The sequence below is a fragment of the Myotis nattereri genome (assembly GCF_964212035.1).
Source record: "Myotis nattereri genome assembly, chromosome: 9".
NCBI lineage: Eukaryota > Metazoa > Chordata > Mammalia > Chiroptera > Vespertilionidae > Myotis > Myotis nattereri.
The window spans coordinates 52705403-52721639 of record NC_138084.1 but is presented as its reverse complement, the minus strand read 5'-3'; the positions used below and the strand labels follow the sequence as shown (position 1 = coordinate 52721639).

The 16237-nt window shown below is 39.6% G+C and overlaps 1 protein-coding gene across 5 annotated transcripts in view; it reads left to right on the top strand.

The window, feature by feature from the left end:
• Nucleotides 1-16237, top strand: part of DLG2 (discs large MAGUK scaffold protein 2) — a gene marked incomplete at its 5' end in the record, with an annotated part of 1947716 nt that overhangs the window by 1075304 nt on the left and 856175 nt on the right. Inside the window, one exon of one of the 5 annotated variants that reach the window (XM_081100121.1) lies at nucleotides 1214-1770. The exons of the other annotated variants lie outside the window; for them this stretch is intronic. Coding sequence (XP_080956247.1) covers nucleotides 1693-1770 — 78 coding nt within the window. Of the gene's footprint in view, nucleotides 1-1213; nucleotides 1771-16237 lie in introns of those variants that run through there. 5 annotated transcript variants of the gene reach the window in all.

The window sequence follows — 16237 nt, the reverse complement described above, 5'->3', positions numbered from 1 at the left end:
ATTGTATCCCATACTGCCTACTATCCAATTGCCAGCGAGGATATCTGATACACCTTGTCAAACAGCATTCTGTTGACTGAAGACTGAACCTCTTTTAGGGTAAACCTCACAGGATGTTTAGTGAGAGAAGGGAGTTTTATTCCAAATATCCTGGACATTCTTTGGGCACTTCAGTTAGATCAGCTGGAAAACAATTACTGGATGGAGTCTTGTTTGTATGTCACTGGAAGGAAGATTTTCCAGTCACTTCTCTTCTCTAGTTTGTGTGTAAAGGCTTAAATGCTCTTTCACTGGACAAAACATGTATCTCTTAAAACTGACTTTACCTTTTATTTTTTTTAAGATATTAAAAAAAATTGATTTTAGAGAGCAAGGGAGAGGGAAAGAGAGATAGAAACATCAATGATGAGAGAGAAGCATTGATGGGCTGCCTCCTGCATCCCCCCCTCCCCCCCACCCGCGCGCCGCCACTGGGGATCAAGCCTGCAACTGGGAATTGAACCATGACCTCCTGGTTCATAGGTCAATGCTCAACTACTGAGCAACTCTGGCTGGGCTGACTTTACCTTTTAAATGCCTCAAAGTCTAAACCCTAATAAGATCATTGATATTGAAAGCACCCAGTGTAGAATTAAACGTGAAGTTTCTTCCAAGGGGCATGGTTTAGGAACTACCAGAAATCATAAATTTACCTTCCCAAAAGTGACATCACAGCCCTCCATGTAACATTGACTATCACTGCAAGAACACTCAAGGGTTTAAAAAAAGGGAGTAGATTGCTCTATTTTAGTTTAAAGGTAGATTTAAGCTCCTCCCCATTCCCTAGTCCCCAGGCTGACAACCTGTGCTCATAGAGGAGCACCCAATAGGTTTAGAGGTAGAGCCAATGAGTTTGAAAACTTAAGGACCTTTATTCAGGCTCACTTTGTGCTTTGTCCTGGCCCAGTCTCTAAAAAATAAAGTGTCACCCTGGTAAGGTATAGATAAGCCTGGAGCATGAGCAGAGTAACTTTCCTTGGACCAAATGGAGTTGAGGAGGGGGTAAGGGAAGGACTCCTCTCTTCCCAGCCACCTACCAGCCATATTCTCTGTGGATCAGAGCAGGGTACAGGCTCTAGGGACACCTGTTTGTGCCCGCGGGGCTAGGTTCTTGGTGGCCCTGTCTCTCTCCCTTGTGCCTGGCAGCTCCTGTATTGGCTGATTTACCTGGGAAGCTGGCTGTGGGTCTGTCTTTACTGCTGCCAGCACGCACAGTCAAGACGGAGGGAAGCCAAGCGAGGCGTGTAACTCCCGGAGCCTAGGGCTGGAGGTGAGCCGCCTCCGGATGGGTGGACTGCGGCTTCCCTTCCTCCAAACACACATGGAGTTTGGGTGGTGACGGTGCCCAAGAACTGCAGACAGATACCTAGCTGACTGGTTGTGAGAGCCGGCTGGGAAGGCAGCGCCCGCCTGGCCCGGACCTCCTGCTGGCAGGATGTAAATATACCTGCAGACCGGCCAAACAGGACTGCCTCTCCCCTACCCCTGCCTCCTCCCACCCCCTCCCTCAGCTAACCAGCATGAGAGGAACTGAGAAAGCAACAGCCTGCGAGTGACAGCTCCAGCCCGATTCCGCTCGTCTCGGAGCCGGAGCCGAGGTGGGAAATTGTTTGTGCAGCAGCTTCATTGTGCATTTCTTCCACTGGCCTCGCTATGTTCGCCTCCATCTGGTATGCCAAGAAGCTGGGTCGCAGGTTCGTGCACAATGCCAGGAAGGCGAAATCCGAAAAGGTATGGAGCGGGGAGAAAGACTACCTTTCCGATTTGCAAACTGCCTGCTCTGGCCAGCTAGTCCGAGCACAGACGCAGTCGCTGTTAGCTTGGCAAGAGAGCTTGCCTCTCACTGGGAATGTAGTCCATGCCACTTAGAGAAGGGGTGACTCCTGGAGCCTAGCTACTTGGGAGTGGGGGGCGGGGGGCGGGAGGGCAGAATGGCATTTGGGGCTAAGTCGGATCTTGGCTATTCAAAATCTTTGGTGGTAGCATCAATGGAGAGAGTGTCTCCACAGAGACTTAATTTTCCTTTAAATGACATCAAGGGAAAGCCTTTGAGCAGCTGAAATTTTGGCTTCTTCGGGGAGCTCTCTAGTAAACTTGTTGCTAACACCGCATTATTTTTATGACTATGATTTTTGATTCTGAAGGGGGCATGATAGATCCCGAGTGTTTCCCCGGTATGGTACTTGTGTCCCAGTTGGTGTCCTAGGACCGCATATTTGGGACTCTGAATAACAATGACCAGGTTCCACATGGGTACCTGGTAGTGTTTTCAGATCAACAAGAGCCGTCATTTAAAAAGTGTGTACAAGGAGCCCGGATTGTATTTCTAATCAGATAGTCATTTGGAGGATGGCTCTGTATTTCTCTTATTCAGCAGGACTGGCTGTTTCAAGAAAACCTCTGTGTAGATTTACCTCATTAGTTATCATTCTCTGGAAAATGTAAATGGCCTGTAAGTCCTAAGATGCATTATAAGCTTGTATCTCTAATTGGCCCTATGTCTTTGGAGCATCGGCCAAACTGTCTTATTTAGGTGAGCTGTATCCAGTTTGAGAAGTGTTGGGGGGATTTCCAAAGGTAACCACATTTTGGGAGATGGGCATTTTTCCTATTACTCTGACGATGCAACCTTTGGTCCAGTGTCCTGTCTGTCTTAAATCTACTGGTGAGATGGATCCCGAGATGGCTTTTTTGGCCTGTGGCACAGCCCTCCCTCTTCACTTTAACTTGCTTTTGGTTTCTTCAGAGTAGGAATGTTGCTAACATGAGTGAGAGTCCAGTGATAAACCAGGATGCAATTGTGTGTAGTGGGAAAAGGGAGAATATCACTGGAGTTCTGACTTTAGGGTTATAGCCTTTTGGAATGTCCAGATCTGAAGAATGTAGAATGATTACAAACTCATTACTTAATAGCATTTTGGTGGGGGAAGGGGGGGGGGCAAGAGTGGGGTAGAATTGATCTCTTTTCTGTTATACACACACACACACACACACACATCTCACAGGTGAAAGACTGCAAACCTAATTGTCATGTACTAGCACCATTTATATTGAATAGTTGGGCTTGAGGGTTTGGTTTTGGTTTGGTTTTTTGCTTCTCAAGTAATTTTTAAGAGAAAAGACTTGTAAGTAGTTTTTTTTTTTTTGAGTAAATGTTTTGAAAAAGTGCCTTCTTCTTATGAAAATTATAGGTTGTATGGATGAGAGGACCGTCAGAGACCACAGATGGCTCTGGAAGCCCCTGGGAAATAATGTCTTATGCCAAATTAGTATGCAAAAAAAGTTGAATGTCCCAGTGACACTTAATTCAGGCTCGGCCTGAATGTGGAGAAGAGCAGCTCTATGAAAGTCAGTGTATAGCACCTGAAAGGATGTTGATCTGATGAAGTGACACAGCTTCTATTTCTTAAGTGTGGGGAGAAGCTGGTTCGGTGACTCTGATACCTCCTTGTCATTTCTGTGATGGTTAATGCTTAGAACGGGCAAGAAGATGCCAAATGTGGGGTGAAGGGTTTTAAATTATTTATCTCAGGGAGTCTAGAAATCAACACGAGAGAACTGAAGTTTTGCTCTCTGAGTGATAAAGACCAAATTAAAAACTATCATTTCTAATGCCCTTGTCCTTGCCAGGAGGGCTAGGAGGAGTTAATTTTGAATACTAGGTGATGCTAAATAACAAGGAAAGAGCATTTCACGCTTTGTTTGTTTGTTTGTTGTTTTTTATGGAATTTATATTCACAGAGTTCCTGGAGTAAATTGAAAGGTGTGCTGCCTTAAACAATGAAGGCCCTCGGTCCAGGCTTGGTGAATGTATAAAATAGTTGATTTATTCTGTGTACCTAGTTTTATCACATGACTTATTTAAGCCGACTATTGTGATTACTGTTTGTATAACAAGTTCAGTAATGTGGTTTAACTGAGAAGACAGTTAGCAAATGATAGAAAAAGCTCATTAAATGTATATTCAGTGTTACTATAGCATCAGAGGTCATATAATCGCAAACATGGAGTGGGGTGTGAAGGGCTGCTGACTATATGCTGTCATGCTTTATTGTAAGATGAAGGGAGATGAATAAAATAAGATTATTATTTTGGTATATTTAGAAAATGAGTAGTACACTTAAACGTGAAAGAACTATTGATAGAGTCAAAGCATAGTTTAGCTTTTGGGGGTATAAATATGTATCACAGCCAATGATTGTGATTTTGTTTTAGTATGTTCTGTAAATTTCAGCTTCTTTTTGCAATAGGTAGCATAGTTTAGTTCCTCCTACTCTAATAAAACAACCTGCACCCATCAGAGCCCATCAGTCCTATTTTAGCATTCAGATATGGTCTGGGAAGTATATTCCTCAAGGCTGGGGTTAATTGAAAAGCTAATTGGGAATATACAAGCCTAAATGCCATCTCTAAACATGCAGTGTGCCTTATTCATGGTTGCCTGCTCTACTGTTTACTTCATCTACTGCCAATAGAATTAAATAGAAGCATGGGATGTAATAATAATCACAAAAATAATAGTATTAACAGTAATCCCTACTCACACACATTATGCCTCACTTGCTTTAAGCATAGAGTTTCATTTAATCTTCATGGCAATTCTGTGACGTAGAAATCATTTTTCTGACGTCCCAGAGAGAAGAGTAGCTAGTCCAAGGTCACAGAATTAGCAGTATCATTGCTGGGATTTGAGCCCGAGTTTACCATTCTAAAAAATGCCTCCTCGGTCTCTGTCATTCTCTTCTAGCCCCTTATCATTCCCCAGTCTTGTGTTAAGAAGGCTCACCATTCCTTCTTATCTTGACCCCCCTCTTTTGAAATTAAAATTCCAAAGTCATGAGGTTTATAGCATCAAAGTTACTGATTTAACCCCTTTATTTCAGATAAGGCCATGTCTAAGCTATATTGAGTAGACTGCTGTCTGTCCTTTTATTAAAGACTTTACACTCTTTGTCCCCTTCAGTTGGATTAGTGTAGCAAGCTATCATCTTGGCACATATTATTTCTTTTAAATAGCTGGTAATTGTCATATCATCATGACCTAAGCATTGGCATTTGTACTCATTGCTTGTCCTCTGGAAACTAAAGATGTCTCTGATCAAAAAAGACCTCCATGCTTGTCAACTGTACATGCGTTCCCTTTTTGAGTGAGTCAAAGATATTAGGTGATTCATGTTGTCTTATTTCTAAAAAAGAGAAGCAAAAGGCTCTTTGTTATTCTTTCATTAAAAAAGACAGTTTGTGCCAACCAACAAATCCTGTGAACAAAATTATTTTAAAAGTGATAATATGAGTCGAGACTGTCTGGCTGGAATAGAATATCTTCATTCAAATATTTTTCTTTTTTCATTTGACCCTGTGTAATTAATTCAAAAGTTAGTGTCTTCCTATTATGCTTTTTTGTCACATTTCAACTAAAATCGCTTAATTTAGTCAAACTAAGGATTGCATGACTCTAAAAAGCAGCTGAAAAAGCCTTAAGATGAATTGAAATGAATTTCCGGTGGCATAATAGATTGCAAGAGTATAAAGATGTTGTGAACCTTCACCCCCCCCCCCATCAGCATTGCTTCTTTCATTTGTTTTTGTTTTATTTGTTTGTTTGTTTATTTATATTGGTTAAGCATGCACTATGAAAGTGAATGCATGATTTATTTAGAAAAGACTGGCATCAAGATCCATCACCTAATACAACTTGGATGACCTTGGCCGTGATTGATAACTTATAAGTGATGTAACTGGACCCAAATATCTAGATACTAGGCCACATGCACCTTAAATAATTTTTCGATGCTCCTCTCATCGAAACCAAACATATTCATTTAATATAAACTAAAGAAAGGATAATTTAGTAATGCATTTGCTGGCAGTATAGCCAGTGAGAGAATAATGTCCTGGGTAACCCTGATATAACATAAACATCTGGCTTAAGGTAAGTCTCAGAGGGAGGGAATTAAATTATTCCTGTTCTTTGCTATCCAGCCTAAAGCCAGTCATTTGGCTACTCTAGGTCTTCGTTTTTCTTATTTGTCAGATGGACATAACACTGTGCTTCAGTAGCACTCCAAAGTCCTCAGGATGCAGTTCAACATGGTCTGCAAGACCCATCAAGATACAGCCTCTGCTTTCCTCTCTGCCCTCACACCTTGTCCTTTTTGCATGGATACTCTAAATCCATTCTGAACCACTTTCAGATTCCTAAATGTCCCATGCTTTTTTCAGCTTTTTTTTTTTTTTTTTTTTTTTTTTTTTTTTGCTTATCCTGTTTGATTGGATGACAGTCAAGCTGCAGGCTAATTGTAGTCTAATTTAGGTAACATCACCATCACTAGGAAACCTTCCCTGTCTTCTACAAGCAAAGGATCAGTCTCCATTGGCTCCCAGAACAGTTGTACATATGTTGAAATCATCTTTTGTTTCTCTGTATTCATAATTAGAGTGGATTCTCTAAACGAAGGACTGTTCAATCTTGTTCACTAAATTATTAGGCCTAAAAGACTGCCTGCAACATGGTTGTCTCTTATACTCTACTTCATTGATTCTAGGTTTTCATCAGTTTATAAGATGCACCACTATTTCATGTATTACTAAGAAAATAAAGATCGTCAAAGACTATAGAATATCATTTGCAAGAAAAATCTTGATTATAGAGATGTTAAAATGAGAAAAAAGTATATTTTTAGAATCAAAGTATGGCATAGCTGAAAGAATGAATGGATTTATTTTAATGATAAAATGAGTTCATATAAGTAAAGTGTTTAAAAGTTACACACTTGCTATCAAATCATTTTTATTTATTTTCAACTCATATTATTAGTTGGCAGAGGGAAATATAGACGATAATCCTAAAATATATCATGCATTTATCCTGTGCTGATCAGACTCAACTGGCATTATATGTCCTATTCTAGACATAGGAAGGCAAATGAATAGATGGGAAATGAAGGTTATAGAAAAAAAAAAAACAGATAAAAAGCAATAATCAGGAGCCATTTAGATTGTAGAAGAGAAAGCTCAAGAAGCCAACTGGCCTCTCACTGTATATTTATGTGTCTGAACCACAATAACAATAGTTAACTTTCATTGAGTTCTTTCTATGAGCCAAGAACTGTCCTAATACAATGTTCTGGTGAGACTATTATGAACAGTTTTCAGAGCACAAGCACATCAACAGTAGGTAGCTGGGATTAGACACCATATCTGACCAGAGTTCAAGCTCTTAACCAGTAAAAACAAACATACGTACAGAGTACTCTGTATTATTTGATACTATATACTGTATATTAGTATACTGTGTAGGTGATTTATGTTTACAATGAGTTAGATACCAAGTTTACTTTTCTCTATGAAAGATAACTTTAAAAAGTGAATATAAATGCGAAATCTGAAATTTAGCTTAGGGATAAAAAGAAACATCCTGATGTTAAAGACTCTTCACTCCTCAGTGAATAATAGCATCTTCCTTTGTCTATTTCTGCCTTGGGGAAGATTAAAGAGTAGCCTGACCTGGAGAGAGGGATGGATTGTCCTCTCAGGTCCCTATCTCAGAGCCTTCAGAGTTTTGAGAGCACATTGGTGGTGAGCAGCAGCATGACTCAGCGCCAGTGTCTGCCTAGCTGTGGTGATACAGAAGACAGGTGTTTGTCCACACTGAATGCAGCCCTGCAGTCCTTCCCTGTCACTTAGCAGGTGAATCACATAGCAAAATGGACAGCAAGTAGCACCTGTTCTGAGGTTCCCACCCTGCTGTCCACCCTGGCAGAGAACAAGGCACACCTGTTAGCACAACAGAGAGAGCGAAAGAGAAAGACAGGATCAGAGAAATGGCTGAAATGAAGGAGGAGGTGGGGAAGAGAGTAGGCTGGAGAGGAAGATAGCAGGTCACAAAATCACTGTAGAATTGTTACTAGTAATAGTACTGCCTATTTATTGAGACATACTTAAGCACTATGACATACACATTCCATGCATCATCTCATTTAATCCTCATTACAAACTTGTAAGTTAACCTATTATTAGCCCTCGTCTTGTAGATGAAAATGCTGAGGTATAAGATGTTATGGAATTTGCCCAAGGTCATAAGTAGTAGAACCAGCATTCAGAGACAGTTCCTGCCAAATCCAGAGACTATCACCCTAACCACTCAGACCACATGCTCTTAACCTTTGCATGGGTTGGGTGAGCCAGTGATTTGGAGAACAGATAGACCAGTGATGGCGAACATATGACACGCGTGTCAGAGGTGACACGCAAACTCATTTTTTGATTGATTTTTCTTTGTTAAATGGCATTTAAATATATAAAATAAATATCAAAAATATAAGTCTTTGCTTTACTATGGTTTCAAATATCAAAAAATTTCTATATGTGACACGGCACCAGAGTTAAGTTAGGGTTTTTCAAAATGCTGACACGCCGAGCTCAAAAGGTTCGCCATCACTGAGATAGGACCAACACAACAGCTATCTTCTTATCTAACTGCCCTCATCTCTGTTGAGTAATTGTGTGGCTGTAAATAAGACTTGATTTCTCACTGGGGATCCCCCAGAGATCAGATGTCCAGGTAGTTTACTTTCAGTCCAGTTTATAGAACTTTAGTTGTTTGTTTGTTTGTTTTTGTCTTCAATATACTTTAGAACAGTCTTCCTCTACCTGGTCGTCTACGGTATTGTATTGACTGATGAAGATGGAAGGGAAGACTCTTCCCTCTAGCAAGATTAGTTCAATCATGATAATCATTGTAAAGATAACGTTGATAATCTGATAATGTACACATTTCATTTGCATATGCATCATATATATGGGGTTAATAGAGAAACCATCTCACTTTAGATAAGACCTGGTAATTGCTAGTAATTTCATCAGAGGTAGTCTTATTTCATTAAATAAATTGTAAAATTGTCGATTAAATTGTTAAGTCAATATAAATTCTGTCCCATTCAGTCAGCACATAGTAGGCCTTAAATAAATACTATTGAGTGATTGACTTGGATGGAGGACTCTGAGCTCTGTAGGAACAGAGACTGGAGCAGGGGTCAGCAGGCCTATGTGTTCACTGGCACTGCTCCAACAAGCCTGCCTCCTGGGCTAAATCTCTTAATCTCTCTGGGCCTGAGTTTTTCATCCGCAGTCAGAATCCTTCCATTCTAACTGTCTTTGATCCTAATTTCATTTCACTATAAGACTGCAGAGTCCTTAAAGGGAAAGATTTGATCTCATTCACCCTTGTGTTCCTGGCACCTAGCACAATGCTTAGCACTAAGAAAACCCAAGAACATTTATGTCAAATGAATATATACGAAATGCCTGGAATGCCTTTAAGCATCAGTAAGAAGCATATAATGGAGAATCCACCTATTTTCAAAGTGGAGCAAGATAAGAGACATCCAAGGCTTTTCTTTCTTTACTGCCCCTTTTCTTTGAAGAAAGAGGGACTATGAGGCATTTTCTAGCAGTGGCATTGGAAGCTCCAGTTCTCGTTTTCCCCCACTCTCCTTGGCACCAACAATGAAATGAAACAAACAACTGTCATCAGAATACCAGCGTTCTCGTCAACCAGCAATAATAATACATCAAACTATGACATTATCCAGCTAAAATATTACAGGTTTATGTTTGTGCATGAGTGTTTATTTCTTGTACCTTCTTAATCTGAAAATTCTAATTAAGTAGAGAATCCCCGTTCCATCTACTGTGAACTACATTTTGCCCCACCCCCAACCCCACCCCCACCCCCACTCCACGGATTCATATACTGAAGCTCTAGCCCCCAAGTGTATGTGGAGATGTGAAAAAGGGCACTTAGGAGGTAATTAAGGTTAAATGAGAGCATAGTAGTGAGGTTCTAATCTGATAAGATCAGGGGCCTTATAAGGGAAGAGAGATCTCTCTTTCTCTCTGCCATGTGAGGACACACAAGAAGGTGACCATCTGCAAGCCAGGCAGAGAGCTCTTGCCAGAAATCAAACCCTGCCAAAACCTTTGCCTTGGGCTGCCCATCCTCCATATTTGTGAGAAAATGCATTTCTGTTGTTTAAGCCACCTAGTGCATGGCAGATTAATATTCAATGATGCCATGATTGCTGCCTACAGTGATACTCGATGAGGAGAGATTTTCTAGTCCCCAGGGTCAGGGTATCATTATTAGAGAGAAATATGTAACCACTTATGTGTTCTTTTTTATCCTAAGCATGTAAATTCTAACAAATACATAGCCTCTGCAGGGCCAACGTCATCTGTTCTGGTGAAGGACCTAGGAGGGGCTATTAATATTGGTAATATAAGAAAAGAGGGAGGAAGTAGAGGGTGAAGGGAAAGAATGAGTTGTTTTTGGAGGATCACTGTGCTTGTCTTCATATTCTGTGGTCTAATCCAGAGAGGGGTGAATGCTAACTGTTCACTTAGCAACCTTGATACAATAAGAAGAGAAAAGAAAACTTATCAAATGCTATTCCTCCCTTCCACACCAATTTGTTACTTCAGGTCACTCTGATTTATAAACAGAATCGGTTTGCTTTCCATCCTTTCACTCCATAGTTCCTCAATATTGACTGTGGGAGAAAAGTTCTATGAGGAGGGCTTCTGACTTTTGTAAGAGTTTGCAGCCAGGGGCAATGAAATGAACACTGTCCATTCGGGAAGTTAGTATTCGTGGTGTTGACCCCCCATAGCAGCATCAAACTCATTTACCAGGAGGCACTTTGGTGATTCTCTAGCACAGGGTAAACACTCATGTGCTGTGGGAGAGGACATTGTTTTTGGGAATTAATAGAGAGTGGTGCTTGGAAAGGTTTGAGAGAATAAGAAAAATGTTTTTCTCTCTCCTTCTCTAAACACCATTTTGACCTAAGACTTATTTTCCTACGTTTTCTATGCTCCTTGAATAAGTTCTTTGTTACCTTTATTGACCCCTTTCCTCCATCCATCCTATAAATCCTCTTATTGGCACACCCAGGAGCAACAGTATGGCAGTGAAAGACTATAGACTGGAGTTCACATTTGACTCAAGAGCTTGTTGTTTGGGTGTCCTTGAGCGAATACCTGCATCTCCCTAACTGTTGATGTTGTCATACATTCGAAATGGTGAGAACTATCCTTGAATGTTTTTGATCCAATTAAAAGCTACATGTAAAGTATCTGGTCCATTGTAAAACATAACGTTTTCTTCTTCTCTCCCTTCCTCCCTCTTCCTCTTTCCCTCTCTCTCTCCCTCCTTTCCTTTCTTCCTCCCTCCCTCCTCCCTTTTTACCTCTCTGTTTCCTCTCTCCCTCCCATTCATTTTCGTATTCTGCATAGTTCCAGAAAGGATGCTAAGCAACTTTTGCTAACTTCTTCATTAATGATTATTCATACTCTACTACTCCCTTGGGCTGCAAAATAGACTTGCCCTCCCATTCTGGTTTTATTGAGTGAGGAGATGTGTAAGTCTATCTCTGCCACTAGATAGAAAAAAAAATTACTGAGGAGGACATGTTAACAAGTGAAAATTGTCAGTATGCTGACTTAGAAGGAATTTTAGGCTTTTATTTCCTTTTTAATACATAAATTTTAGATCATCTTATGAAAAGTCCCCCCAACACCCCATCTTTCCCACACCTCCCCTCTCTCAAAACACACCATGCAGTTTTTACAAGAGACTGATTCTCTATGTTTGGGGAACATCAGTCAAGGCACATTATGTCTCATTTGAAGTGAAGTGGTTTGTGCTGAATGACTCAAGGCTCTTAGCTAATCTCCCACCTGGGGAATGTATCACATCACCTTTGTGGCTTTAGGTCTTGGGTGGGGGGGGGGGGGGCGAAGGGGAGGGGGAATGGGGGATGCAATGTTACATTCAATTTTAGAACCAAAAAGAACGTTCTTTTCAAAAATGATAATAACTATTGAGTCCTTTATGCTGAGCCAGTCACATTTTCTAATTCAGCTGATCTTCACAATACTTCTATGGGATAAATAATAATCACATTTTTATAGGTGAGGCACAGAAAGGTCAATAAAGGGCTCAAAGACACACAAGTAGCATGTTCTAAAGCCAGGATTTGAACCCAGGCAACCAGGAAATGAACCCATATTCTTAACCACAGAGCTGCATCATTTCCCATGTCTTTCAAGATGGGCAAAACTTCTTGTCCAGGGAACATGAGGTCTGGGAAGTTTCTTGCCTGTTATCAGTGGTTGGCAGCCAAACTTGGGGATTTGAACTCAGATCTTTCGAATATCAGTTGATCAAATCTCCCGAATTTCAAGCACTACTCTTATTGTCTGAGATAACTAGCAGCTGATAGGTTTTTCTATATCACAGAAAGAATTATGGGTTGTATTCATATTTTGAATTTGTATTAATAACCTATGATCATATTTTCAGTAAATACTTGATCCAAATTCACTGTGACTCCTGAGCCCTGCTTCTATTTAAAAATAAAATGAAAGCGATTAACCAAAGAACATATATGCAAAAGCCATGGACATAGACAATAGCATGGGGAAGTCCAGGACTGAGGCAGGGGCTGGATGGAGGGAAGCAAAGGGGGGGAAATAGGGGACATTTGTAATACTGTCAATAATAAAAACAAACAAACAAACAAACAAATAAAGCAAGCAAGCAAAATGCCACCCAACAGGAAGGCACTGGGAAAACAATTCCACACCAGTGGTTGCATTAATTGCTACTTTGGATGTTCCTGCTGTGCATTGAATGGAGTCACTTTGGATCTATTTCTTAGAAATAACCATCTTTATTACTTCTGCTCTAGGATGTACACTTTTAAGATTTTTAGAGGCAAATATCTTCACTAATCTGTTTCTGGTTTTCTGTTTCATTCCATAAGTAATCCCTTTGATTGTTATCACCATTTTTAATGTTTTCAGATTTAATTTATAGAGGGTTTGGGATGTTATAGGACATTTTTGTCTCTTAGCATGTAGTCTAACTCCCCAAGTGTAACGTTTAGAACATCATGTTTAATTCAAATATGATCCATTATTTTATTAAAGTTGTTCTTTCTTTCCCCCCCTTGCATGTCTCTAGAATTTCCAAGTGCTTTATGGAAATGTTTTATGTGATACACAAGTAAGAATTTCTTTCAGTACCAGTCATTTTTCCAGTATTTTGAGAAAAACAGGATGGAATATAGCATAATGAAGTGGTGCTTGTTGGCAGTCAAGAACTACACCAGATCTTGTATAAAACAAATTTAAATGCATTTCAGATTAATATATGCTTTCTGTCTTCTTGTTTCTTACAATTCACCTATCTGATGGCCTTCAATGTCATATATTTTCCACGTTTTAAGGTAGCGACAGGCTGGTCCCAGGAAAATAAAATTCAAGCAAATGAGTTATCTGTGGTCTTTTAAATCAATCAACAATTCAACACTTATTTAAACCTTGGCATTGAACAAAGACCTCCTTGTGCACAACTACTAACAATACTATGCTGAGATTTATGTAGGGTGCGGAAATGATCAAACCATGATCACTGCCCGGGGACAGTCCAGGTGTAGGTTAGGAAACACAAAAGAAAGCATGCACATACAATTAAATGCTTAGGTGTGCTTTAGCAGCATCACAAACACTTTTGTTCTTCTACCTTGCCAAACCCTCTGTGCTATTTTTTTTAATTTTTTAAAATATATTTTTATTGATTTCAGAGAGGAAAGGAAAGGGGAGAGGGAGAGAGAGAAAAACACTAATGATGAGAATCATTGATTGGCTGCCTCCTACAAGCACCCACTGGGATTAAGCAGGAAACCGGGGCATGTGGCCTGCCTGACTGGAATTGAACGATTGACCTCCTGATTCACAGGTTGACGCTCAACCCCTGAGCCACACCAGCCGGGCTCTCTGTGCTATTTTGCTGACTCTTAGCATTCTAGACCTGTGGGATCATGCCTAATTGCAAACCACCTGGCATATCTCTTATTCATAGAGTCCCACTCTCCAAGATTAGAAAAAGCACACCTGGTATAATAATGCTCTTAGGTAGCATAACTGGACATGCATAATGTCCTTCTAGGGAAAAAAAATGCCTTAAATTATTTTTAAATTTGTATTTATTGATTGACTTTTAGAGAGAGGAAGGGAGAGAGAAAAAAAAAAAAAAACATCAGTTTGTTGTTCTACTTATCTATGCATTCATTGGTTGATTCTTGTACGTGCCCTTACCAGGGATCGAACATGAAATGTTGGTGTATAGGGACAATGCTCTAATCAACTGAGCTACCCTGCCAGGGCCTCTTTTTATGTTTAATACTTCTTTTATGATGTATTGAAACTGCAGAGTATTTAAGAACATGAGTCTGAATCCAGACTTCTTGGGTTCAAATCCTAGCACTGCCACTTTCTACCTATGGGACTTTGAGCAAGTAACAAGCTTTCTGTGCTTCAGGTTCCTCCTATACAAAGTGAAAATAATAGTATCTCTCTCATAGAGTTCTTATGAGGACTGAGTGAGGAAATATTTGTGATATAACAGGCGTTATCTAAGTGCTTTTAATAAATACAACAGGACAGGTTGGGTAAAGGAAAGAGATGGTTGGGCCAGTTCTGTGGAACCTCTCAACTTAGTGGCCAATTCTTCCATCTCATACCCTGATTCTGATTTTGACTGACACTAGATCTACTTTGAATGGTTTCATAATCGTGTGCTCCACATCAGTGTAGACAGGCAAGTGCAACTCTGCCCTAATCCAACAACCCTGGTTTTGACTGAGCAGTGCTTTTGGAAGGTGACTCTTATCTGCAGCCCTGATTTAAGCAGTTGATTTCACCAGAGATGCTAGGATTACTGCCATCAGGTTGCTGAGTCATTAATTTGAAAAGCATGTACCCAAGAGAGTCTGCCTTGATATCTACCCAAGAGAACATCCTCTGAGGAGGTAGGGCAGGGGCCTCTAATTAGTATAATGAACTTCTGTCTTCCCAAAGCACCAGCTCTGCTTCTGGAAAGGAATCAATATCCATCATCGCTGTTTGTTGCTCAGTCTTATAGAAACTTCCGGGTGTCTCTGTGCTCTTAGGGACTGTTCCCTGGATGTGAGAACATTCAAATATCAGAAGATGACTTACTTTCACTTTTATAATTCACATTCTACATTCTAGAATGTCTATTGCCTCTTTTTCCATATCATACCTATTTATAATTCATACAATATTATTTTTTAAAATTTATCTTTATTGCTGAAAGTATTATAGATGTCCTCCTTTTTTCCCCATTGTCCTGTTCTAGCCTACACCTTCCTCCCCACCCCCTAGCCCCCACTCAGACCCAGACCTTCACCACACTATTGTCTGTGTCCATGGGTTATACATGTATGCATACAAGTTCTTTGATTAATCAGATAAATACATTTATGACTTTTTTCCTGCCACTTACTGGAAGTTAATGTCTAGTTTCTTTAAAGAAGAGTTATATTTTATAAAGACAAGCTATTTGCTAAACCAGTGATAAAATTGTAAACATAAAATTGAATATAGTATATTTTTACTGTGATTAAATATACATAACATAAAATTTACCATTTTAACCACTGTTAAGTTTACAATTAGTGGCATTAAGTATGCTTGCAATGTTGTGCAATCATCACCCCAGTCACTGTCAGAATTTTCCATCTTCCCAGACAGAAACTCTATACCCACATGAAAATATACTGTATAGTCTTAATGTAAAAACTTACAGACTCATCACATTCAACCTTCCTAAAAAATCAACTAATTAATTTACATTAACTATACCTACCTCTTAAATGTTTCAGAAATACTTACAAATGCCTAAATTTCCATTATTTATTGATGAGACTTTAAAATATCCAAAGTCATGATGTTAAACATTTTGTTGCAAGTAACACAATTTAATTTTAGCTGAGTACCTTTAGCTTTGCTAAGATTAGTGATTAAATATTTAGTTGGGTAGTAAATTAGCCAAGCCACGTGATCATTGGAAAGTGGGTACTCCATTTACCACAACATAAATGTTTTACAAGGTATTGTAATGTAACTAGTAAATTAATAATGAAAATTTAGGTTTTAGCTAATTAAACTCTTCCTTAGCATTTATTAATTTGAGGGTCTGAAGTAAAACAACTTTGACAGTGATAACTGTTGTGATGGTTTAGCTGCACCAACCAAAAACAAAATTGTGAAAATATAATGTGTGTAACTAGCTATAAACATAACAAGTCACTTTCCAACTGTTTTCTTT